This window comes from Pipistrellus kuhlii, unplaced genomic scaffold (genome assembly GCF_014108245.1).
Source record: "Pipistrellus kuhlii isolate mPipKuh1 unplaced genomic scaffold, mPipKuh1.p scaffold_m20_p_2, whole genome shotgun sequence".
In the NCBI taxonomy this organism is placed as follows: domain Eukaryota; kingdom Metazoa; phylum Chordata; class Mammalia; order Chiroptera; family Vespertilionidae; genus Pipistrellus; species Pipistrellus kuhlii.
The window spans coordinates 31347043-31372313 of record NW_023425515.1 but is presented as its reverse complement, the minus strand read 5'-3'; the positions used below and the strand labels follow the sequence as shown (position 1 = coordinate 31372313).

The window sequence follows — 25271 nt, the reverse complement described above, 5'->3', positions numbered from 1 at the left end:
TTAGCTGACTACTTTGTAAACCAAGAATTTTTCTCCTTATAGCTGAAGAGCTATGAAAATCTTACATTAAATACTCTATTGCAGTGGAATATTTAAAGCAGTCTAATATAATGTCTGGTACATTGAAGATAAATCAATAATTGTTATTTCAAGTGAGTTGACTTAAAAAAACCATCAAGGAAAAATTAAACTATTGTACTTAATAATCATATCCCCTTCCCCCCAACCCTGAATGTGGAGTATAACCTTGTTGTACTGTTGCAAAAAGTAAATGCGAATAATTAATTCCACTCTGACATTTCATATTGCTTTAATATAGTGAGGAATCTAATGTATGCCTCTATAATAAATTCCTTTCAACTACTTAACAGTATCTTTTTCCTTCCTGTTTGATCTCAGACAACAATTATTTGGGACGCACACACTGGGGAAGCCAAGCAGCAGTTTCCTTTTCATTCAGGTAAACTTTCACAATTTACATTAGAACTGGACTTTTTTTCCTCTGTTTTTCTAATTATATTTTAACTACTTAAATTCATTTAAAATCTTGATCTATCAAGTATCAATCTTGTTACTAGTTCTTTGAAGGGTTGATATTCCACGAGTTTCAGATTGTTAATTGCCCAGATCATCAAAAGTTTTTGTGAAATGTATCATAACAGAGCATTTGATACTCTTTAATGGTAAGGACATAAATTTTTGAATTAGGAGGTCTAGGTTTGGATATCAATTTTACTCCATTTAACAAGCTTTAAGACTGAGCATTTCGCCCTAGCCGATTTGGCTCAGTGGATAGTGCTGCAGTTGGCCTGTGAACTGAAGGGTCCCAGGTTTAATTCCGGTCATACCTCAGTTGCGGCCATGCAGGAGGCAGCCAACCGATGATGCTCCTCTCTCATCAATGTTTCTCTCTGTGTGTCCCTCTTCTTCTCTTTCTGAAAATCAATCAGAACATTTAAAACAGCAACAACAACAACAACAAAAACCCCTGAGCATTTCACTTAACCTTTCTGAGCCTCATTTTCTTTATCTGTAAATGAGGATAATAATGCCTGTCTGTTATAAGGCCAAAATTAAGTAACGTATCTGAAAATAGTGTATAAACTTCTACAACTTTAGATATTGTTACATCTCGTTTTGGATTGATGTATCTAAATCAGTCTACCTGTGTACATAAAATAAAAATGAGGCTTTTCCAATGATGTTGGAACTTTGGTGCTATAGGTGGATTTTTTTTAAGAAATAAATTGATACTTAAAATCCATAGGTCTGACCCACAAAATATTGTACTCCATGATGTATAGCTACACAGTAGGTAGGTATACAGTAGGTCCTCGGGTTATGTTGGAGATCTATTCCTATGGTGCGACGTAATGCTATTTTTGCCATAAGTTGGAACCCACCTATATAAGCACCTACGTCACTTACACGGAGCACATACACAGCAGTAAAGAAGTGAAACAGTAAAAAAGAATTTAAAAGAAAGATAACAATTCCTGACCTTTACTTTTGGTAAATAAATAATAAAAAACATGAAGCACATATGTACATACGTCGAAATGACAGAATTTTATATATATATATATATATATATATATATATATATTGATATATATATGGGAGATGGCGACATAACCACAAAACGATGTACACTGAGTCCAATGTAACCCAAGGACTGCCTGTAACCAGATGAGTGGAGACAAGAGTTTATTACATGTGCTCTCTTGCAGCCTAGAACTTTTGTTCCTGCTTTCAGGTAGTTTGCTGATGACAGTAGCTGATAATAAATTGGAACAAGATGCCCAATAACAATTGGAACAGGAATTTTAATATTACTTGATTTAACTGCTGCTTTCAGGGTTTTGGTTTGGTTCAGAAGAGCTTTCAGTAGGAGGCTGACTAAAGGAGTAACTGGTTATAATCAAATCTTTTTCACAGACAGTGGTACAGCTTCAGGATTTTAAAAGTGTGTTACCCTGGGCAAATTAACTTTTCTTAGACTTATTGTGTGTAAAATGAGTCCAGTAATAGCGAACACACATCTCATGTCTCACTTACATTAAAGTACATTTTATGTTAGAGGTCTATTTCTACCCTAAAGAACATGCGTTACCTGGACTCATTTTATTTTAGGAATAAAGAAGAAGTAAGGAGGTATATGTTCTTAGATTGCACCAATCTATAACCATTGCACCTTAAGAGCCGGTTGTATCCAGCATTAACCACTCAGCTCATGTTGCAGCATTCCCCGCCTCCTCCAGTATCTGTACCTGCACATACTCTTTGTTTTTGTTTTGAACCTAACTGTATTCTGTTTGAATACCACTACTTATTTTCATCTACTAACATTTTGTCAAGAGCTTTGTGCCAAGTTAATGTCCTTGTGCATCAGGACAGATACTTGACTTTTTTCATAGCAATATATTAGAATTAATTTTTTTTCACTTTTCTTTACTTTCCTACTTGAACAAATTATTTACCTAAGAATCATAGTTAAAATTGTTTTCGAAATATCTTAAGTCGCGTATTTAATGACAAAAACGAAAGTGTAGTATAAGTAGTTACTCAGATTCCAGGCATGAGAAAGAAAGGGGATTTAATACAAGGAAATAGTTACAGAGGTGTTGGAAGAGTGAAAAACAGAGGAATATGAGGAAACTCAGAGTTTAACAACTGCCAGAAACCTAAGACTTAGAGAAGGCAGCAAGAGCCAAATGCCCGGTGTGAATCAGAACCTTAGCGGAGCGGCCGCCTGGCAGGAACAGGCAACATGGAGTAATCCCAGCAGCTGCCAAGTCTGAAAGAAATGGGAACAAATTGCTGTCTTCTTTGTTTCTGCTGTCCTCGGATTCATGATGGTGTCTTCCACTGTGGGAACTCTGTAGGCACAGGGTGCTGTACTATGTGATTGGGGAAGTCAGCCCCAAGGTGCGGAGCACAGGAGAGCAGAGAGGAAAGGAGTGGGCCTAAGAGCCGGTGACACGCCAACAGTCCTCTGTATTACTCAGAATCGTGATGCACACAGACGGCAGCAGAGTTCATACACGGTGCCAATCAAAGTTGGCCTGTAGTTTTATTTTCTGGCTGATTTAAGTTGGATTCTCTCAGAAGCAGACCTGGAGCCAAGCATTTGAGTGAAGTGATTTATTAAGGAAATCTTCCAGGAGAAACAAGTGGAGGAGTGTGGGAAGCAGGATGGGAAAGAGCTCAAGGGCCCAGGAAGGGAGGGTTTCTGGTGAAACAGCCCGTGTTCAGCCCCATCAGACACTGTTCTGGGAGGTGTGTTTACACCTCAGAATTTCTCTCATTTGAGCCAAGGGTGCTGGGTTTTTTTTAACCTACCCTTTTACCCTGTAACTACATACCACCAGCTATTGGGTACTAGCCACATTTTGCGTAAGTAGAAATAACAGAGCAGGGTGATTCTCAGAAGAAGTTTGCTTCTCTGAAGAAGTTTGCCCCTGAAAGGAGCCCTTAGCACCCAGGCACTCAGAAGCTGGGGACTGGTGAGACTGTTTCTCGAGGGAGGGAGGAGACCTGGCCATCCCGAGCAGTTGCCTTATGACAGTAGCAGTCACTGCCATACTGCCATTCACACCTCTTGCCCAGTCCAAAATTGTTTCTTGTTCATTTTTTTTTTTTAATCTGGTGGGAATTCTTAAAATTTGAAATTTTTGTAGGTGAATTTATGTTAATATTTTTATATACCACTGTAGTTTTCATAAGGTTGCTTGGGGAGAGGATTTAATATTTTATACCTCCTGTAGAGTAAGCTTCATAGTAAGTTATTTTTCCATTTTGTATTACTTTACTGACTCAGTCCAGGTAGGTTCCTGATCCCTGGTTTTTCATTGTGGAAATATACACGAAGCTAGTTCTTTAGTAGTTTCTGGCCATGTTACTACCGTTAGCTTCCTTGAGTTGCAGTCTCGATTTTAGTGTTTTACCTGATTAGTCTCTAGCCAGTGAAATTAGGTTTCACTGTTGTCCTTTGTCTTTTTTTAAATGTATTGCTATATATAGTTCCCAAAATTCTGAGTAAATATTTCTTTGAGTTGTAAATGCTTTAATTCCTTCTTCGTCTGGTTCTTCTTGTTCTTCTCCTTTCCATAGTTGCAAGCCCTCATACATAATGAGGTACTTTTTGGCTTATCAATCTAAGTGCTCAGAACACACATTTATAATATATTTAGTTTCAATATTGCCTATTACTATTATAATTATATATACACAGAGTGGCTTTCTTTTTCCCTTCCCATAGATACCTTTATTAAATCTTTTATATCTCTAATAATGAGGATACACAGCTTAAATTTGACCTTTTCTGTTTCCTCTAAATCACATGTGTCAAACACAAGGCCCGCGGGCCAAATCCGTCCCGCCAGGCCTTGCAATGTGGCCCTCACCGTGCTGTCATCACTGCACTCCGCTGCGTTTCCATCACAATGACAGTTTATGACTGTTCAGTAAACCATTCGGCCCGCGATTTAGGCTGGATTTTAGATTTTGGCCCCTTCTCTGACTGAGTTCGACACCCCTACTCTAAATGGTAAACTTGTTCTGTAAAGGTTTGGAAAATAACTTAGGATTTGTAAGCTGTAGAATCTCTGTTGCAGTTAAGTTTACCCTTGCAATATAAAAGAAGCCATATGTAACCAAATGAGCTTGGCTGGATTTTCATAAAGCTTTATATATGAATTTGAATTGCATATAAATTCTCACATTTCTAGATCTTCTTTTGATCAGGTATAGTCTTTTGATTTTTTCTCTCTCCCCAGCCAATTGAAATATAGAAACTATTCTTGGCTAATGGGTCATAGTATGTCTATCCCTGCTCTAAATCCATTGTTTTTGGTATGCTCCTATTGCTTAACCCGATTACTTGTCATTACCTTAATCTGCATTGCTAATTATAGAATATTTGCACCTTTTAGCAGGGGACAATGAAAGGAAGAATCTTTAATCATAGTAGAGCTAAAATAAGTAATAAATGCAGACAGCTTTTGGGCTTCAGAGGTTTGAAATTCAGTGACATAGATTTTAAGAGGTGATTTTAAGAGTTAATTGATAGGAATCTCTTAGAATAAAATATATTTGTGAATCATATATAATATTACATTTATTAGTTGAGATGCTGAGAATGCTACTTATTCAGTGTAACATTTGCCTAGCTTATAATTTACAAAGTACTTTTCATAAATACCTCTCACTTGATTTTCACAATATCCTTGTGTACTAAGCTTAAAGGTTTTATTTCCATTTATTTAGATGAAGAAAATACCATGACAGGTTAAGTGGCTTACTGAGAGCCCACTACTACTTAGGGAGTGGCAGAACCAAGGATTCTTGTTCATTGAACACAGACTTTTCTTTTTCTTTTTCTCTCCTCTCCTCTCCTCTCCTCTCCTCTCCTCTCCTCTCCTCTCCTCTCCTCTCCTCTCCTCTCCTCTCCTCTCCTCTCCTCTCCTCTCCTCTCCTCTCCTCTCCTCTCCTCTCCTCCCCTCCCCTCCCCTCCCCTCCCCTCCCCTCCCCTCCCCTCCCCTCCCCCCTCCTCCCCCCTCCCCTCCCCCCTCCCCTCTCCCCTCCCCTCCCCTCCCCTCCCCTCCCCTCCCCTCCCCTCCTCTCCCCTCCCCCCTCCCCCCCCTCCCCTCCCCTCCCCTCCCCTCCCCTCCCTCCTTTCTTTCTATTAAATAATAACAACAAAGTCCTTGGATTTGCTGCACAAGACTTTGCAGAAGACTGGAAGCTAACAGATGCTAGCATAAGCAGGAACATGATTAAAGAACTAGCTTCCATTTCAGTCTTTAATTTCTTCAGATGACTCCATGTTGGCACCTCAGTCCCTTGCGTAGCCTTCAGTTTTCTTCTTCCACTTTGCTGTCGTCTGGGCAACTCTCAGTCCTTTTGGGTGAAGGGACACAGGAGCTTCTCTGAGTCCATTGTGATGACGGACATAACAATCCGGTACCCGAATTAGCTGCATTGCTCCTTCTTTCCTTTCATTTTGAACCCAGGGTTCGACCCCACAACACTCCGGTCCTGGCTGCTCCGGTCCTGGATGCTGCTCCGGGCCTGGCTGATGCTGCTCTGAGCCTGGCTGCTGCTGCTCCGGGCCAACACAGACTTTTAGGAATAAAAAGTGTAGCATCATTTACAAATGAGAAACCCAGTGCTAGTAATTCAGAGTATGCCCTCAGGAACACTGACTTCCTGGTTACCAGGCCAGTGTACTTCCTTATTAGCCTGTGTTTGACATGGAGGCAACTAACCTGACATGTGTTAATATTTTTTATATTTAGATATAATTTTTAAAAATTCAATTTTTAAAAGTATAAAGTAGAATTTTACATTTCCATTAGAATGCTTAATGCCCAACCATGGTTTAAAGTGAAGGCTCTGAGGTAGCAGTACCTGTGGAACGAATGCTGCTAACCTGGCCTTTTTCTTTTCAGCACCAGCATTGGATGTTGACTGGCAGAGCAACAACACCTTTGCCTCTTGTAGTACAGATATGTGCATTCACGTCTGCAAATTAGGACAAGACAGACCTATTAAAACATTCCAGGGACACACGGTGAGAAACGGGTTTTCCCCTCTTTGAAGTGATTATGGTGAATAAGTAATGTTTCAGAATGGGTTTGAATTATGTATGTTTAATGACCAAAGAGCAACCTGATCTATAAAATGAAAATGTAAATATTTACTGTTATTTTTAGAATGAAGTAAATGCTATCAAATGGGACCCAACTGGCAATCTCCTGGCCTCTTGTTCTGATGACATGACTTTGAAGGTAATTTGGATAGCGGGGAGAAATGGGATAGAGATGTCATACAGTGTCACTGTGTAGGACATTTGAACACTGTAGAATGTCTCATAGTTCATTGAGTGTTTAAACCTTGTTCTTTATATTTTCTTTTATGAATTATTTCAAATGTTTGAATGGAGCAAATAAATTCCATTTAAAAGGATGGCTGCATGATGAGATTTACAGTACTTGGATATGTGCTGTTATAAATTGTCTTCACTATTAGAAAGTCACATATTGGTGCAATAAATGTATTTGCACATGTAAAGATTTGACTAATAAGAAACTAAATCTCTGTAGCATTCATGAATTTGATTGAAGTCTGAAAATGATTAATTTTGCTATGGTAGTAATGTATGTCACCCTTGCCTGGAAACTGGTAGATTGCAGAGAATCACTTAATAGGTGAGTAAGCCTAGATGACATGCCAGTATTTACATTTCAGCATGAATTTACATTTTTCTTGTTGTGTAACTAAAGACCTATGCATATCACAAACCTCAGTAAGAGGAAAAAAACATTTTGATATAAAGAACAACCTAATATTAATCTCCAAAATTAATGAAGCCTTTTCTACAATATACTAACTACTGAAAAAGTCACATGCAGACATAGTGACCTTTATAGCTATCATACTCATTAGGGAAAACTGCTCCTCCTCCCAGGAACAGACTAAATGTAACCTTGGTAATGTAGGAGGATTTTCCTTAAATACCTGCTGTTTTTAGTTTGATTTTTTCCCCCTCCTCAAGCCTGGACTTCCTTGCAAACAGTGCTAGTAAAAACGTTTTCTATCAGTATAAGTATTTTTGCTGTTGAGTTGAAGGGGTTCTTTATATGTTTGTGGAAATTAACCCTATATTGGATAAGTTTTTTTCTCCATTTTGTAAGATTGCCTTTTTATTTTACTTTACTGGTTTCCTTTGCTCTGTGAAAACTTTTTAATTTTTTGTAGTCTTGGTTTCTTTTTTCTTTTGTTGTCTATGCTCTGGTGTCATACATGAATCATAGTTTATTTGTAAGTCACTTATGTATTTTCTCTGTTGTAAAATGTTTTCTGGTTTTAAATTCTAAGAGCAATTTATAATGTTAATCTTTTATTTAATGGACAGCATAAAAACTAATATCTTAAACATTTTAGAAACATCACCTAAGGAGTTTATTGAGTTACTAGAGGCCCAGTGCACAAATTTGTGCATGGGTGGGGGGGGGTCCCTCTGGGTAGCCTGCAGGGATCGGGTTAAAACGAATACTGTCTGTAGCTCCTACCTGCCGCCCCTGTTCATCCCGGCTCCATTGTGCCTGCCACAAGCTTGCACCCAATCAATTCCAATTTGGAGAGGCTTGTGCTGCATCTGGCACCCTCCTGAAGGGAGTGGCCTGAGGGATCGGGCTGAAACCGGCTCTCCAACATCTCCAAGGGGTCCTGGATTGCTAGAGGGTGCGGGCCATGCTGAGGGACCCCACCAGGGCATGATCGGGCCAGGGAGAGAACAAGGGAGGGAGGGCTCCAGGGCATGTCCAGCCCATCTCACTCAGTCTCAATTGGCAGACCCCAGCAGCAAGCTAACCTACCAGTCTGAGCATCTACCCCCTGGTGGTCAGAGCACATCATAGCGATCAGTTGACTATCTGCCCCCTGGTGGTCATGCATGTCATAGTGAGCAATTGAGCAGCGTTAGCAGATCATGAGCATATTACACTTCTGTTGGTTGGTCGGTTGTTCTGCCATTCTGTTTGCATATTACCCTTTTATTATATAGGACTAGAGGCCCAGTGCACGAAATGGGGATTGTCCCCCAGCTAAGCCTGCACTCTCCAATATGGGACATCCCTTTCACAATCCAGGACTGCTGCCTCCCAACTGCTCGCCTGCCTGCCTTCTTGATTGCCCCTAACTGCTTCTTCCTGCCAGCCTGATCATTCCCTAACTATTCCCCTGTCAGCCTGATTGATGCCTAACTGCTCTTCTGCCAGCCTGATTGCCCCTAATTGCCCTCCCCTGCAGGCCCAGTCACCCCCAACTTCCCTCCTCTGCTGGCCTGGTCACCCCTAACTGCCCTCCCCTGCAGGCTTGATTGCCCCCAAATGCCCTCTCTTGCAGGCCTGGTCCCTCCTGACTATCCTCCCCTGCTAGCCATCTTGTGACAGCCATCTTGTGTCCATATGGCACAGCCATCTTGTATGTTGGAGTGATAGTCTATTTGCATATTATTCTTTTATTAGATAGGATAGAGGCCTGGTGCACAGATGGGAGCCTGCTGGTTTGCCCTGAAGGGTGCCCTGGATCAGAGTGGGGGTTCCCTTGGGACATGGGGCGGCCTTGGTGAGGGGCCTGTGATGGTTTGCAGGCTAGCCATGCCCCCCAGCAACCCAAGGGGAGGCCCTGGTATCTGGAGTTTATTTATCTTCTATAATTGAAACTTTGTAGCCTTGAACACCAGCCAGGGCAGGCCAGGACTGCGGGAGGGTTGGCTTCCTCCATTGCTGGGGAAACCCAAGCCTCCTGCTTTCTCCATGGCCCCAGCCGTCCTGGTTGGATTAAATTGCATAATCGCTCCTGATTGGCTTGTGGGTGTAGTGGAGATATGGTCAATTTGCATGTTTCTCTTTTATTAGTGTAGATACCATCTGCAGCTATCAGAAGTAATTTTAGAACTACAGTTAATTCAGTCTTGAAGCCTCACAGTAGAGAATATTTGGAAAGAATTGTCATTTTTAAAAGAGAAAATGCAAAGTATATTCTACATCTTAGTTTATTTCCAAATAATCCCTGATTTCTATAAACATTGTTTTGGTTATAGCACTTACATTTTGAATTGTCAAAGTAGTGTTTTAAATGTACCTTTTGTATGGAAAAGTATTTTCATACATATTTCTTTTTTGCTTAGATATGGAGTATGAAACAAGACAATTGTGTCCATGATTTGCAAGCACATAATAAAGAAATTTATACTATCAAGTGGAGTCCAACAGGACCAGGGACAAATAATCCAAATGCCAATCTTATGTTAGCAAGGTAATAGTTATGTCTTACTCTTCCTTTTATGAGTCTTCTACAAATGCAACTTTAATAAATATGACAGAAAATTAGGGGAAGATTCCATGAAGTGGGAATGTATCCTGCAAAGAATATATGTATATATATATATTTAAATAGGAACTTTTAAATGGAGTTTTATTTTATTTCAAGTCATAATGGATTTTTTTGTCTGGAGATATCAAATATTTGCTGGTGATTGTTATCCAAATAGTTGAGGCACAGTTCAATAAAATTTCTTCAGCATTTAAAAGAATTTATAAAGTTAAAAATATAGTCAATACAGTGTTCAAAACCCTGGATTAATATAAAGGAATTATTTAAAGAGCAAAGGAATACAGTGAGTTAGTTCATTTATGTGCTGCAATTCAGGGACCTGGGGATGCCCTGAAGCTGCCTTTTCTCATTGTAGATTGGTTTCATGAACACTTTCTTTCTAACAGCCCAGTCTGCTTCTCATGAGGAATTTGTGCTGGCTGTTAGGAATGGATGAATATTGTATATTGGGGGTGGGCTGAGAGTGTTTCATTACTTATAAAACAACATTTTTTCCTCCCTGTCAGTGCATCTTTTGACTCTACTGTTAGATTATGGGATGTAGACCGAGGAATTTGCATCCATACCTTGACAAAACACCAAGAGCCTGTGTACAGTGTAGCTTTCAGTCCTGATGGCAGGTATCTCGCAAGTGGTTCTTTTGATAAATGTGTGCACATCTGGAATACACAGGTATGTCTATATGTCTGTATAAGAATAGTCAAGTACTCTCATAATCAGTAAGAAGCATTAGCCTGTACATAGAATTTCCTTTTTGGTTGTAATTCCTTTTGTGCCCTGAATTTAGTTCTTGTTTTTAAATGAATACTTAAAAAAGAAATTACAGCTAATTAAAAATGAAAACCAACTGAAGTTATATTTTCATGATATGATCAGATTTTAGAAACAACTTTATTAGATTCTTCATTTTATTTTTTCCATTACTTTTGCAGACCTAAAATGTGAGAGTTTAAGGTGCATTTATTAAATAATATAGGTTTTTTTTGTTTTTGTTTTTCTAAAAAGATTGTCTTTGAAAAAATCTATATGAGCAATGAAAATGTCCTAAGGGACACGATTTTATGACTGAACACAATGTAACAAACTTAAACCTCTACCACCATTTAGGGACAGTGCTATAGAGTGTCTTTCCTAAAAGTGGAGAAAATAGCCTGTTTGTTGCTTTTCTTTTTTATTTTTTTAATCTTTTCAGCATTTTAGTTTTTATTCTACATATACTGTTTCTTTTTTTCTGTTATCTTTTTTTTTTTTAATTGATGAGAGAGAGAGACATCATTTGTTGTTCCACTTATTTATGCATTCATTGATTGCTGCTTGTATGTGCCCTGATGGAGGATCAAACCCTCAACCTTGACTTATTGGAATGACAACTAACCAACTGAGCTACCTAGCCAGGGCCATACAGTTTCTTTCATAGCAGTCACTTGACTCCCATGATCCAGCACTTCACTGGTTGTAGTATAGCCACAGTAAGTTATTGTGGTCTATTTCTCTTTATATTACTCTCCATTGCTTCTGGTCAGACTATTTTGCTTAAATCATCATTTTCAAGTGTTTTGTTTTTGTTTTCCTTACCAGAGGCTATATTTTTTATTGATTTTTTAGAAGTGAGAGAGAGAGAGAGAAACATTGATTGGTTGCTTTCCATACATGCCCCGACAGTGCATCAAACTGTAATCTTTTGGTATATGGACAATGCTCCAACTAATAGCCACCCATCCATGGCTCAAGTATTATTTTTGATTAAGTTACTCATCCAGGTGGGCTTCATCCCTAAAACCAAAACATTGTAAAAGGTATACACTGAGAACTTTTGCCTCCCATTTCTGTCTTTACAGTCAACTGTTTTATTAGTTTTTGTTGTCGTATCTAGGGGTGTGTGTGTGTGTGTGTGTGCGCGTGCGTGCGTGCATGCGTGTAAAAGCAATATGATTCTTTCATTTTATACTTTCTCTATTTTGTTGTTACATTTATATTTTTAACTCCTTTGGAATTTGTTTTTTATATATGGTGTGAGCTAGAGGTCTAATTTTTTCTTAGAAGATGGATAACCAGTTATGTCAGTACAATTTATTGTCCATAATACCACTTCTTTCATATATGAAGCTCTTGTGTGATTTATTCATAGATGCTTTTGTATATTCCTGTATCATTAACATGGCTTTGATAACTATAATTTTTTAAGTCCCTCTAATTACATATTTTTTTCCCTTCAGTAAGGTTTTATAATTTCTTTATAAAGACTTTTCTTTTTCTAAATTTATTCTGAGGTGTTTTATGGATTTTATTGTTAACCACAAATATCATCTTTAAAAAAATAGATTCCTTTTATTTACTGGTTGTTGCTCATGTTGGAACAATATGGATTTTGGCACATTGTTGTGCTCTCTGTCTACTAGTTCATTTCCCCCTTGGCTTTCCTTTCACATTACTCTTTCTGTTGTGGCCGAATACAGAGGCTTTTTAGATACAATATATGGATAATTTGTCTGTTGTATACCTTTTCAATCACTAATTTACTCCAGTGTGAGAAAATCAATTTCCATGAAATTTGGAAAAAGGACTTGAGAATTCTAATGGCAGATATTGATTGGTTTTTAAGGGCATTTTGAGCAGCTATCTGTGCTGTTTTGTTATATCACTGTTATGTACCAAAAATGTCATTTTACGTTTTTTTTTAAGTTTGAAAATAGTAAAGTGCATCTAATGAGTTTTTAGTGTAGGAGACAGTCATTATCCTTTTATCATATATGATTGTAGTTCTTTTCTTTCATTACTTGGGTGATATGTTACCTAAGCATTTGACAGGTAAATTGTTGAAATCTGGTCTGAATATACATATAGATTTGAGTAGATGCTAATGATCCATTGACCTTTGTTAATGTCATAGCTCTGGCTTTTGACCATGCTATTTTGGTTCAATTATAGTTTAACTCAAGCTTAGAAATTGGTCAGTGCTTTTATAATAAAAGAAAGTTTTTGTTTTCTTACCCCAAAGTTGCCTGTCCTATAGATTTTACTTTTTATATATCAGCAGATTTTAGATTTTGTTGGTACCACTTCTTTCTCTTCTAAATTACTTGTAGATATTCAAGACCTGTATTCATACTTGTTAATTAATCTCTTAAATTGTTAGAAATTTTAGGTAGGAAAAGAAAAATTAGGAAGCAGTAGAGCCTTCCCAGTGTGATCAGCCTTGGCAGTGCATCTGTGGTTTCTGAAGTATTTTCAGACACACTGAAGAGGAAAGCAAGGAAAATAGACTTTCTAGTGATATACTCGGGTTAGCTAGCTGGGAGGTATTTACAAGGTACATGACTGCTAACGTGTTCTTTTTAGGAACTCTCGTTTGGCCTGTTAGGCTGCTTTAAAGCTGAGAGATGCCATCCTGTTTGTCAGGGCAGAACACCACTTTTCATTGTCCATTTTCTCCCAGCAGAACCCCTGGCCTTTGCCCTATTTAATGACTGGTTTCTTAAGACAGTACATTTTTTGTGTTTTAATTAATCAGTGGCAGCTGAACGATTATTGTTCCTCTTGCTGAAGAAATAAAATTTAATTATACTTCTGATTTGGCTAAATTGATAATGAAATTATTAGTGTTCCTAGTTATACTTTTTAAGAATTTGAGAATTATGCACGTATATATTTTTTTAGCTTCTTTCTTAACTGTAGCTTAGGGGTCTATTCTATTAAGAAATTTTACTTAATACGGAATACCTAACAGACTCACACTATAATTGTCTTTACAAGTTGGCCAAACTCATACAGCTTTTAATAACATCATCAAAAGTTTAAGTCATACGTTGGATGTTCACTTCTAACCATTGATAATTGTGTCAGAGAGGCCAAAGGTGCCTTAGTTAAGAATGGTTATCAGTTCTGGAGAATCTGACTGTGAATGATCTGTTGAGAGCAGATTAGTGTTCTCTTTTTATGAAAGGATCCTCAAATCACTCTTCTACAATAGTATTTTAGAGCTTGTATTTACTTTGGAGTAATCTAAATCCTATCTTTGATTGCTAGAAATAAAGCCTTATAATATTTTTACATCAATATGTTAGTATTTATAAAATTTTGTTTTTCATATTTTTAGACGGGTGCTCTAGTTCACAGCTACAGGGGAACAGGTGGAATTTTTGAAGTTTGCTGGAATGCAGCAGGAGACAAGGTTGGAGCCAGTGCATCAGATGGTTCAGTAAGTATAATACAGTATTTCCAGCGGGTGTGTGGGTGTAAACATAGAGAATACATGTGGCTTAGTGTTCTCTTCAAAATAAATTTTATGATATGGTATTGATCTTTTTTACTGAAAGCTGTATATTTTTCATGTTTGTTTCATAAAAAAAAAGAAACAAACTTTGTGCTACCTTTGCCAAAAGAGAGTGTTCATAATCAAGAAATTGACAGTTATTTTTTAAAATCAAGCTTCCTTAGTGAAATTAGGAATAGCAGAATACCACTATGAGAGATTTGAATTTTAATTGCCTATTTCTACTTTCTCTTCTCTTCAGAAGAGTGTTGGTGGCCAGGGAAGGGGAAATAAAGGAGTTGAGTTCTGCATTTGAGGAATATGTGATACTGAGAGACTTTTCAGGGTGAGGTTGGTCAGCTCTTTACAGAAATGTTATTTATGACTTCTGAAGCTCTGAAAGCAAAGGGACGATGGATAGGGTACAGCCATTAGCTATTTACTGAAGCTGTAGTTTAATACAATCTGCAGTATGTTTTGTTAAGATCCAAAAGATAGGAAATGGTTTATTTTGAGCATTTTTTTAAAACTTTCATTTATTTATTTTCATTGATTTCAGAGAGGTTAGTGAGAGGGACAGAGAGATAGAAACATCAATGATGAGGGAATAATTAATGGGCTGCCTTCTGGGGATTGAGCCTGTAACCCCGGCCATGTGCCTTTGACTGAAATCGAACCTGGAACCCTTCAGTCTGCAGGCAGATGCTCTATCCACTGAGTCAAACTGGCTAGGGTTATTTTGAGCATTTTTTTACTTCTTAGTTAGCAGAGAGTAAATCTTCAAAATGTTAGCCATGGTTCTGCCTCTGTAGTGTTAGCCCGTCGTTTCCTCCCGCCTGATTAGACTATGTATCTGAGTTCTGTTAAGTGCCCATTGCCATGATTATTATTACTTTACCAGCTTTGTGAACTTGGAATCAAGAAATAGATTCCAAACTGTACTATAGAAAAGTTAAGTTACAGTTGTATAATGAAATTCTTAACACACTGGTTGACTATTTTAATTTCTTACAGGTTTGTGTATTAGACCTTCGGAAATAGCGCTACAGTTGGAAGCCATGGACCGACTATGAATGTGTACATAGCCAAAATGACTGTCCCTGACCCATGTACTGCTATCGTCCCACTTGAACCATGGCCAGTCCACTACAGCCAAATCTAAAGGAAATATATACATACAGTGTATATACACAAATTGCACCCTGAAGACGACAGAATTTTGTCACAGCTCGTGAATTCTGTTCACCAAGTGCTGGAATCTAATCTGCTGTGCCCCTAAAATAGCATTTAGAAGTTTTGGATATGAAAAACAGAAGAAAGAAATATGCATTATAAAAGCAGACCATACATGTACCAGTTTTTGGATACTAATAACAGCCTTGTTTATCCCCTTTGAATCAGCAGACACCGTGGATTATATTCTTTTCTTTCCTTCAATAGTTGAGCAGTTTGTATGTACAGAGAAAATGGACTTACAAAAACTTGCAGCAGTAGTTTGTTCTTGCTTTTAAACTTTTGTTTTTGGTTTAGTTTATGGATGCATGAAGTAAGGGAGTGAATCAGTTTCTTGTTTATATTTTTTTTCACAATTTACAAAAATTATTAAAAAATATTTTAATGCATTCTTTTGAAAAGATAATGTTTGGTACCTTTTATGGCTCCCAGAGCATATATTCAATTGGTGCATGTTGTGGAAGGGGAAATTGGAAATTAATGAAAATATATGACTTTGGTCACGTCAATCTGTAAGACACATCAGTAAAAGGGTATTATGCTCTGTTCTTTTTTTGTTTGTTTGTTTTATTTCGTTTTATTTTGTGATGTGGCTTAAATGAAGTAGTTTCTATTTTGGGACATATTTCTGCCAATTAAAAACTAGGAGGGCACAAATTAAAAAACAAAAAATACCATAGAGAAGATGCAAAAAAAAAAAAAAAAAGTCTTCTGAAGTTTTGTAGCCATAACTAAATTATGGTAAAATGTGCACTATTATAAAAGGAGCAAAGTAGGTTTGGGGTTTTTGTTGTTTGTTTATTTGTTTGTTTTGCTTTGTTTTTTAAGAGATTAAAATGTTTCTGGATAAGGATTAGCTTCTCAAAAGTGTCCATCATTCTGTGTAGAAGCTTAAATATGTAATATAACCAAACTCCAGTATTAAAAATCTCTCATGTTACTTTTCTTTATACAAAGCAAGATAACGGCATATAACACTGCCATTACGTGGCAAAATGTTAGCTATCTTAGTTTAAAAACAATCTTTAAAACAAGACTTGCTTCAAGGTGTTTTTAAATAGCAGTGATTCCTATTTTCTTTTTTAAATGTATAATTGCACTAACTTCCCTGCTGCTCTGATTCTGCATTTGTGGTACTTGTGACTAAATCCCCCCCCCAAATATAGATAGATTTAAGCTGCTATTTTTTTTCCCCTCAGTAATCACTACTATATCATGTCTTTTATTTTGTTTATAATATCAAGTATTTTCTTAAGGATGTAGGTATCAGATCAAACCTCCTCTTGTGCTCATGCAACTAAAAGCGAAAATTTAGAGAATTGACCAATGATAGCATGGGACTGTGTTCGTATGTGTGATTAACAAGTTTGTTGTGGTTAAGGTGAGAAGCCAGAACTGTCAGTTTTGAACAGAACAGTTGTCAAATTTCTCTCTCAAAGATTTTAATTAAGGAATCGCTTAGCAAATTTATAACACTATTCCTATTACTAATTATTTGAGGCCTTTGCTACTAAAATTTTAACCTAGGTTTTAAGTACAAAGTGATTTAGCCTAAGTAATGCAGCTTTGATTTTCAGCATTTGTTGTTCCGCTATTTTTACATAAGAGCATTGATTGAAGCAAGTCTTGGTTTTACTAAGGTAGGATAGCATTTGCTATTGTTAAGTAAAATAAATACACTTAATTCCATAATACATTGTTTTATGTACCCCAGTTGTTGTTTGTGGGGACTATGATACTGTAATAATATTTTTAAAAATTTACATCCAGAGAGGCAGTCATTTATGATGGTTTTGTGCCAGCTGTTTTTAGGGTTTGGATCACATTATAGATACTTAGAACTATTACCCTGTGACTTATGTAGGAAACCTAATATGCTGAGTATCTGGCACTTGAAATCCTGCTTTTATTGCTGGAGGTCCACATCTGTGGTTAACCTCTGTTGTTGTTTTAAAAAAAATAAATAAAAATAAAAAAAATCTGTGCAATAATTTTTAATGTGCTCCCAGGAATAGACACAAATGTTTTGCATATGTTTAAGCTGCATTTTCCTTTAGCGATGCATTTGTCAATTGCACTGAATTTAAATCTGAAAGTCAGAGGTGATTATTGATAGTACTTTTGTATTTTGATATTGACAATTTATTCATTTGCATACAGTTATTGACTTCTCCCCCAGCTGATTAAAAGATGGTCAAGTAGTTCTGCAGTATAGCTGCCAAATAGCTACATTTTTATGGTATTGTCATCTTTTCTGTTTTTATTTTTTTTATTTTTAGCTGTTTTACCTAAGCATAATAGCCACAATAGGACATATGAAAGATTATAAATACAGAGCTTTATTATCCTGATGTCTTGGGTCTTTTAAGTGTAAACTTTTTCTGGAAGGTATCCATTTTGTAGGCTTGGGTTCTTTGTGAGCATACAATTTTATTTTTGCTGCTGTTCTCAACATCATCATTGCCTGCTGATGTGCCACGATGCTGCTCCAGTAGATAAAAAGCAGATTGCCTCTAATTTGAGCAGTAACATGATTGTAAGAGACCAAGTTTCACAGCAAGTAAAGTTTTATATTTGAAGTTCTTGCTCATTTTTTCCCGACAACTTATTCCTGAAGTTCAACTGACTCCAGTAGATTTTCTGTGGTATTCATTATATATCATTTTTGTTTAGGCTACTGTTAAGAAGCTAATCATAAGGAAAAATAGAAAGGAAAACTTGAATGAATAGAATATTCACTGATTAAAATAGAATAAAGAACAGCTGTGACTCCTAAACATCATAAGGGATTTTACTTCTTCTCCATGTAGGAAATTCCCTAAGCTCTTATATTTGATCCAATCCCCATTTCCTGTTGTTGATCAGGTACCATCATTGATGTCCAAATGGCTTTTAGAAGTGGTAACTTAATTTACTGCTAGGTCTTAGAGTGTATTGAATTCTGTTTTAATTATTCTCTAAGTATGTTTTAGGATTTTAACCCCTTTTATAGATACTGAAAGTGCCTCCTTTTGTGATGTAAAAAACAAATATGGTGCAAAAGTAATCATAAGATTGAATTACATGAAGGGTGGTTTTTTTTTTTTGTTTTTGTTTGCTTTTTGACATATAAAAATGTCAAGAGAAAGGCCAAAGATTTGTACATTTTCACTTATAAAGCACTCCTTTTTCCTTAAACTTCTTTCTGTCAAATTAGATTTAATGAGAGAGTACTATTTTTAAGGAGCTGTTTATGTAGAATGATTTTGTTAAGAGTAATGTAAACTATTGAATAGAGGCCTGAAGAGGAGTATGCATTTTTGCTATTTAAAGGAATCACAAATGATCATCTTTATGTGAACAGGAAAAATAAATTTCAAATGTAGTGCTGTTTATCTTCTCAAAAACAGTTTTCATTTTCGTAAGTGCATTTGTCCACTTGGATAGAACCTGCATTTATTCTCACATGTTAAGGATGGTACTTGCATTTGGTGAGTTACTGTTGATAGTTTCCACAGAATCCTACTCAGTGGACCAACATTGTGGCATGGCAGCAAATGCCAACATTTTGGGGAATAGCAGCAAATCTACAAGAGACCCTGGTTGGTTTGTGGGTTTATTTGGTTTTTTCCCTTCTGAATCAGCAGGGATGGAAGGAGGGTAGGGAAGTTATGAATTATTACTCCTTCCAGTAGTAGCTCTGAAGTGTCACATTCAATATCTGTTTTATTTTAACATGATTCTAGTTAATGTAGAGGAGAGAGAGAAAACAGAGGAAGCGTTCACTTTTTAAAATACACTGATTTAGAAATTTGATGTCTTATATCAGTAGTTCTGAAGTATTAGTAGCATTCTTTATTTCTGCCTTTATGTTGACAGTGTTGAAGCAGGGTGAATAACAGGCTTTTTTCTTTACTTTTTTTTCTTTCTAGTAAGCTGTTTCATGATGTTTTCTTTGGATTTTTGGATAAGTTCAAAAAAACATTCTGCATGTTATATCTAGTCTGATGTACTTATCCATCTCATTAAAAACAAAAACACAGACTGCATTTTGTAGCTCTGTAATCCCTAAATACAGAAGTGATTTTCTTCTTTCCTGACTTTGACATTGTAGTTGTAATGTTCTAATTTTGATTTTTACAAATCCTTTGGGTCTAATTCTGTGAGCCTACCTATAGCACTGGATTAAAATGTCTGCATCATTTCTTTAGTTATCCAGTTAACTTTAAAACTGTTGTAAAAGTGTAAACCAGCCCATGACAGTTTTTTGTACATGTTGAAGAACTTTATTGTTCAGTTTTCATGATTATTGTGTAAGGAAGACTGATTATAGATGTTCTATGCTGTCCTGGACCATGTTAGTTACACTTACGATGTATTTTGGTTCCACATCACAATGATTTGTCCCCAATGATCCTTTATCCTTTCTAGGCACATTTTTTGTTGTTGTTGTTGTTGCAGTTTCCCTTTGCATTGTATTGCTTTGACAACTGTAATTTGAATCAGATCTGAAAGAGGTCCAGAATAAAATATATTTTGATATTATGTTGGCTGTGTACATATATAAAACCTTTGATATCTATGTAGTTTGTATAGACTATTTAGTCAAAGAGAGGGATGCTATTTCTTGTTTACAATTTCTTGTTTACACTTTAATTGCATTTACTCCTCCAATGTTCTATTGTAGAATAAACTTTTTTGCTCTGAGTTAGCCTTCATAACATATTACATGTTTGTTCTCTCCCATACTGGTGTTCCTAATTGTAACAACTGCCATAAGAACACAAACCACTGTTTTCATAAATATATTGTTTTCTAAGATACATAGATTACAGTAAGCCCATAGATAAAATTACAAATTTTACTATTTTATTACTTCTCGCCAGAGATAAGATTTTTTAAATGAAGGGTTACTTACTATTTTTATTAAAATAGAGCATTTAATCAGCTAAGGAATAATTCTGAATTATTTTGAAAAATAATTATTGTACTTAAAGGACATTGTTTCACATAAACTAAAAGAGACCTCAGATTCATTTGCTTGATTTTTAGGATAGGATGCTCAACTTTCTTAATGACATTTTTTTCTGCATATAAACCTATTTAGTAATTTCCTCTTTAGCTAGTTGCTTATATTGCTAACAAAACTTATAATCTATAAGGAAATACTAGGCACCTTCCAGTTTTAATTAAGCCCAACTCCTTTTAGAGACTTAAAAAGAATCATGGGTCATTTGTTTTGTTTTGTAAAAACTTGTATTTTCCCAGTCTTTTACTTGTCCCTTCCATTTCCTTAAGGAGAAACTAATAGAGATATAGCCTTGTCATGTTTTATTAAATGATAAGCTAATGCAGGTCGCTAGAACTTTCTGACAGCCTTTTATTTTCAAAGGGTTAACTTTTATTGCATGGCATAGATTGTTAATATTTCACTTTACACTTTTTCAAAAAGTGTTGGTCTACTAAGAATTATAATCTGTAGAAGCCTGAGGTGAAGCTGAAATAAATTTTGAGTATTCATAGAAAGGGTTACTTTTTATTTCATAGTTGTTACACTTTATACAGTAGGTCAGATTTCTTACCTGTGATAATACATAGCAGATCAGGTTAAAGTTTACTGTTTCAGTATATTCATCCGCAGATGCAGTGGAAGGAAAGCCACTGTGGATAGTAGTTTTGTGGTACTTTCTCCAGAGCACTCTGTCAACAATGAAATGTTAACCCTATGCTACTTTTTCTGCATGTTTTCAAATGTCATATCGCAATGCTTTGTCCTAACTTGTAATATTTTTGTATAAATTTTTTAGGAGTTCCTTGTAATTTCTTTATAATTTAAAATATATTAAACACAAAGTGTTTAGTAAAGTACAGAAGACAATTAGTAATGTTTCTTGGTTTTTGGGTTTGTATGATCAATTATGCAAACAGTTCACATTTTGAGAACTAGAACCAGTGGGGTGGAATTTACATAGAAAAAGATACCTCAATTTTATTTAAAAAACACACAAAACAAACAACACAATAATAGTAAGTAAGTCAGTGTCAGAATGGGCTCTACCAGAAATACCTAAAGCAGAGTTTGGAGGGCAACTGGATAGGACTCTTTCGTTCGGGGATTGAATAGAAATGTCAGGAAGTGAAACTCTTGCAGTAAAAATCCAGTCACACTGAACCCAGTCTGAGATCAGACATTTGAAAACATCAGCTTCCAGAAATGCATATCTTCAAGTTTAGGGGGTTTTAAAAAATCTACACACTGTCAGATTCTTTTCCATAAAAGCTTTTTTTGACTGATGGAAAGATTTTTAAAAGTAAAAGGAATTCAAACAAATTCTTAACCCTTGGTTAATTGTCTGATTTCCCAACTTGACAAGCAGTATCCCCAAGTAGGGGACAGAAATGGAGAACTGCACATTCAGCATGGATAGCGTAATAAAAGTCTACCTACAGTGCTAAACTAAATTGAGTTTAATGTGACATAAAAAATGTAGCTGTGTACTATGTCTTTATTTCCAGTGAAGTGGTTGAAATATTTTAGCATATGGAAATAAATTTATTTGAAGTTGGACAAACATGGTGTTGAAATACGTCTTACGATAAATCACAACTAAATTAGAGGTAAGTAAATTTTACTTTTTTAGCAATGTTGATAAATCTAGAGTTCATTAAAACCTTTTTTAAAATAAGGTTCCTGCCCTACTAGGTATGTGTGCTGCTCTTAATGCTTGTTTATGTACCATAGAAGTATATGTATATACAGAAATTGGAAAATGATAAATTCCCATTTCCAAGCTCCCAATTCCTCCTCAGTTGTGACCATTGTTAATATGTATCCTTTCAGACATTTTTCATACATGCTTTTTTTTTTTTTTTTTTTTAATGGGTTGTAATATTGATTTCGGAAACACTTTTTCATTGAAAATGTCAGGGACTATTGTCCTATAAAGTACAAGCACTTCCCTATACCACAAAGCAGTGATCTTCAACCAGTGTGCCACAAGAATTTTTAAAACATGCATTACCTGATTATTTAGTCAGGGGCACTGGCCTCTTTTCCCTTAGATTGTAGAAAAAACAAACAAAAAGCAAAACAGCTGTAACTGCGAAATGAGACAACAAAATAGATCACAAACGAAAGAAATGGAGGACAAAAAGCGTATGGATATAGAGTTCAAATCTACGCTTATAAGGTTTTTCAAGAATTTCCTAGAAAAAATGGATAAGGCCTATGAGGATATGAAAAGAGATCAACTAGAATTAATAAAGAGTCAACAAGAAATGTTAAGGGATCAACAAGAAATAAAGAATACATTGTCTGAAATAAAAAATATTTTACAGAGTCCTAAAAACAGGAGGGATGATCGCAAGAATCAAGTCAAAGATTTGGAACATAAAGAGCCAGAAGACACTCCTCCACAGAAGCTAGAAGGCAAGAGAATCCAGAAAATTGAAGATAATGTAAGAAACCTCTGGGACAACTTCAAGCGAACCAACATCAGAATTATGGGAGTCCCAGAAGATGAGAGAGAGCAAGATATCGAAAACATACTGAAAGAAATAGTGACAGAAAACTTCCCCCACCTGGTGAAAGAATTAGACTTACAAGTCCAGGAAGCGTACAGAACTCCAAACAAAAGGAATCCAAAGAGGACCACACCGAGACACATCATTATTAAAATTCCAAGAGCAAAAGACAAAGAGAGAATATTAAAAGAAGCAAGAGCAAAGAAGGTAGTAACCTATAAAGGAGCACCTATACGATTGTCAGCTGACTTCTCAACAGAAACCATGCAGGCCAGAAGGGAATGGCAAGAAATATTCAAAGTGATGAATAGCAAGAACCTACAGCCAAAAATAATCTACCCAGCAAAGCTATCACTCAGAATCAAAGGCCAGATAAAGAGCTTCACTAATAAAAAAAAGCTAAAGGAGTTCATCACCACCAAACCAGAATTATATGAATTGCTGAAGGGAGTTCTTTCAGAAGAGAAAGTAAACAAAGATAAAAATTATGAACAACAAATACGTAACTATCAACAAGTGAATCTAAAAACCAAGGAAATTAAAAAAATCTGATGAACAATATTAACTATTGAATATAATAGAATCAGAGAGAATCCAACTAAAATTGTAATACATATATATAAAGATAGCCACCCTAGAGGTTTGGCAGTAGCCCTCTCTGTGAAGAGTAAAGAAAATTTTACTATCTCCTGTAAGGACAAAATTATTTCCTTCAAGGAAATGAGTCCTCCTGATGATATCAATAATGAAGAAAATGAGATAATATTCTTTATGAGAAGTGTTCCAGGACATGACAATAAGATGCAGTTTGAGTCTTCATTGTATAGAGGATATTTTCTAGCTTGTAAAAAGGAGAATGAACTTTTTAAACTCACTTTGAAAGAAAGGGACATACATGGGGATGAATCTGTAATGTTCATTGTTGAATACGGCAAATATTAAAAACTAGTATTAAAATTTCATAGTTTGAACTTTCTAATTTTTTGTCTTTTAGAAAAGTTAAGATTGAGTCTATAATTGTAATAATGAAATAAGATGAATAATGATCTCAAAGGATACCACTAAGAAATGAATAGTAAGCTTTCACAAAATTGAATTGACCCCTTTTATGCAGATGAATAAAGCATTTGTATAATGTAAAAAGATGCATAGCTTGAAAACATAGTCTCCATGTTGACTTTGGAACATAGATTATACTCAATAAAAATGTTTTAAATCCTAAAAAAAAAAAAAAAAAAAAAAAAAAAAAAAAAAAAAAAAAAAAAAAACATGACAACAGCCAACACAATGATAGCTATCCAATGAATGATTCAAAATGAGACTTTTTTTTTGTTAGATTGGCAAAACGTGCTTTTGTGTGGGCTGCAGGATTTTAGTAATTAGTTTATGTGTGCCATGAAATCAAAAGGTTGAAAATCACTGCCATAGAGGTTAAGAGCATGAATTCTGCCTGACTGCTTAGGTGGATCCCAACTCCACTACTTACTAGTTATTTCATCTAAGGAGTTACTGTCCTGACTTACCTGTCTGTAGAATGGGACTAGTGGTATGAGGTAGGAGGATCAGAATTATTCACATACCTGTATTTAAAGCCTGTAGGGAATAGTGTCTGGCTGTGTAAAGTGCACTATGTGTTACCATAATTTTGATTTTTAATAGTTGTGTTGTATTATACACACTAATTTAGCCCCTATAATGTATACTTAATCACTATCTCCTATTATAACAACTAGTGTCCCAGTGCACAGATTTGTGCACATTGAAATTAATTAGAAGAAATATCTTAATATCACTATTCATGTCTTGCTAATGAAAAGAAAATAGGATTCTACCAAGTCTCCTATCTACCTACTCCAGAACTTCTGTGAGGATCAAGTGAGATGAAGCACGGGGGAAAAGCTTCACAAACATTTGGTTAAACTGTAAAATGTTTGCACGTGGCTATAAAGCAAGTCATGTTCCTGGACTGAAGAAACTCCAAGGAGGTTAGTCACTAGGGAGAAGAAGCCAGGTGTTGCTACAAGATGTCATTATCCAGCGCCCACAGCCACCATTTCCAGGCTGGGCTGGGCAGTGGGCCGCATTTTACAGCATGGGGTCTTGGCAGCATTGGCTGCGATTTGGTGGAGTGTTGCTCCAGGGTAGTGGTGCCTATGTCCCACTTCAGGGAAACCAAGTATTGGTTTGTCAGTGCCAGGTCCACAGTGCCATTTATTTTTATTTTTTATTTTAAAATATATATTTTATTGGTTTTTTTACAGAGAAGAAGGGAGGAGAATTAGAAACATCCATGAGAGAGGAACATCAATCAGCTGCTTCCTCATACCTCCCACTTGAGTTGTGCCCGCAACCAAGGTACATGCTAGTGACTCCTTGACTG

General features: G+C 36.1%; 1 protein-coding gene across 8 annotated transcripts in view; it reads left to right on the top strand.

The window, feature by feature from the left end:
- TBL1XR1 (TBL1X receptor 1) overlaps nucleotides 1-19912 on the top strand; it is a 153394-nt gene extending 133482 nt beyond the window's left edge. For 7 of the 8 annotated variants that reach the window (XM_036448137.1, XM_036448133.2, XM_036448136.2 and 4 more), the window contains 7 exons: nucleotides 400-460; nucleotides 6453-6574; nucleotides 6717-6791; nucleotides 9698-9825; nucleotides 10410-10575; nucleotides 14000-14101; nucleotides 15170-19912. In XM_036448137.1, the coding sequence (XP_036304030.1) occupies nucleotides 400-460; nucleotides 6453-6574; nucleotides 6717-6791; nucleotides 9698-9825; nucleotides 10410-10575; nucleotides 14000-14101; nucleotides 15170-15196 (681 nt within the window). In that variant the 3' untranslated portion in view covers nucleotides 15197-19912. The remainder of the gene's footprint in view (nucleotides 1-399; nucleotides 461-6452; nucleotides 6575-6716; nucleotides 6792-9697; nucleotides 9826-10409; nucleotides 10576-13999; nucleotides 14102-15169) is intronic. The other variant, XR_006742045.1, reaches the window with a different exon arrangement.
- The last annotated feature ends 5359 nt before the right edge of the window (nucleotides 19913-25271 follow it).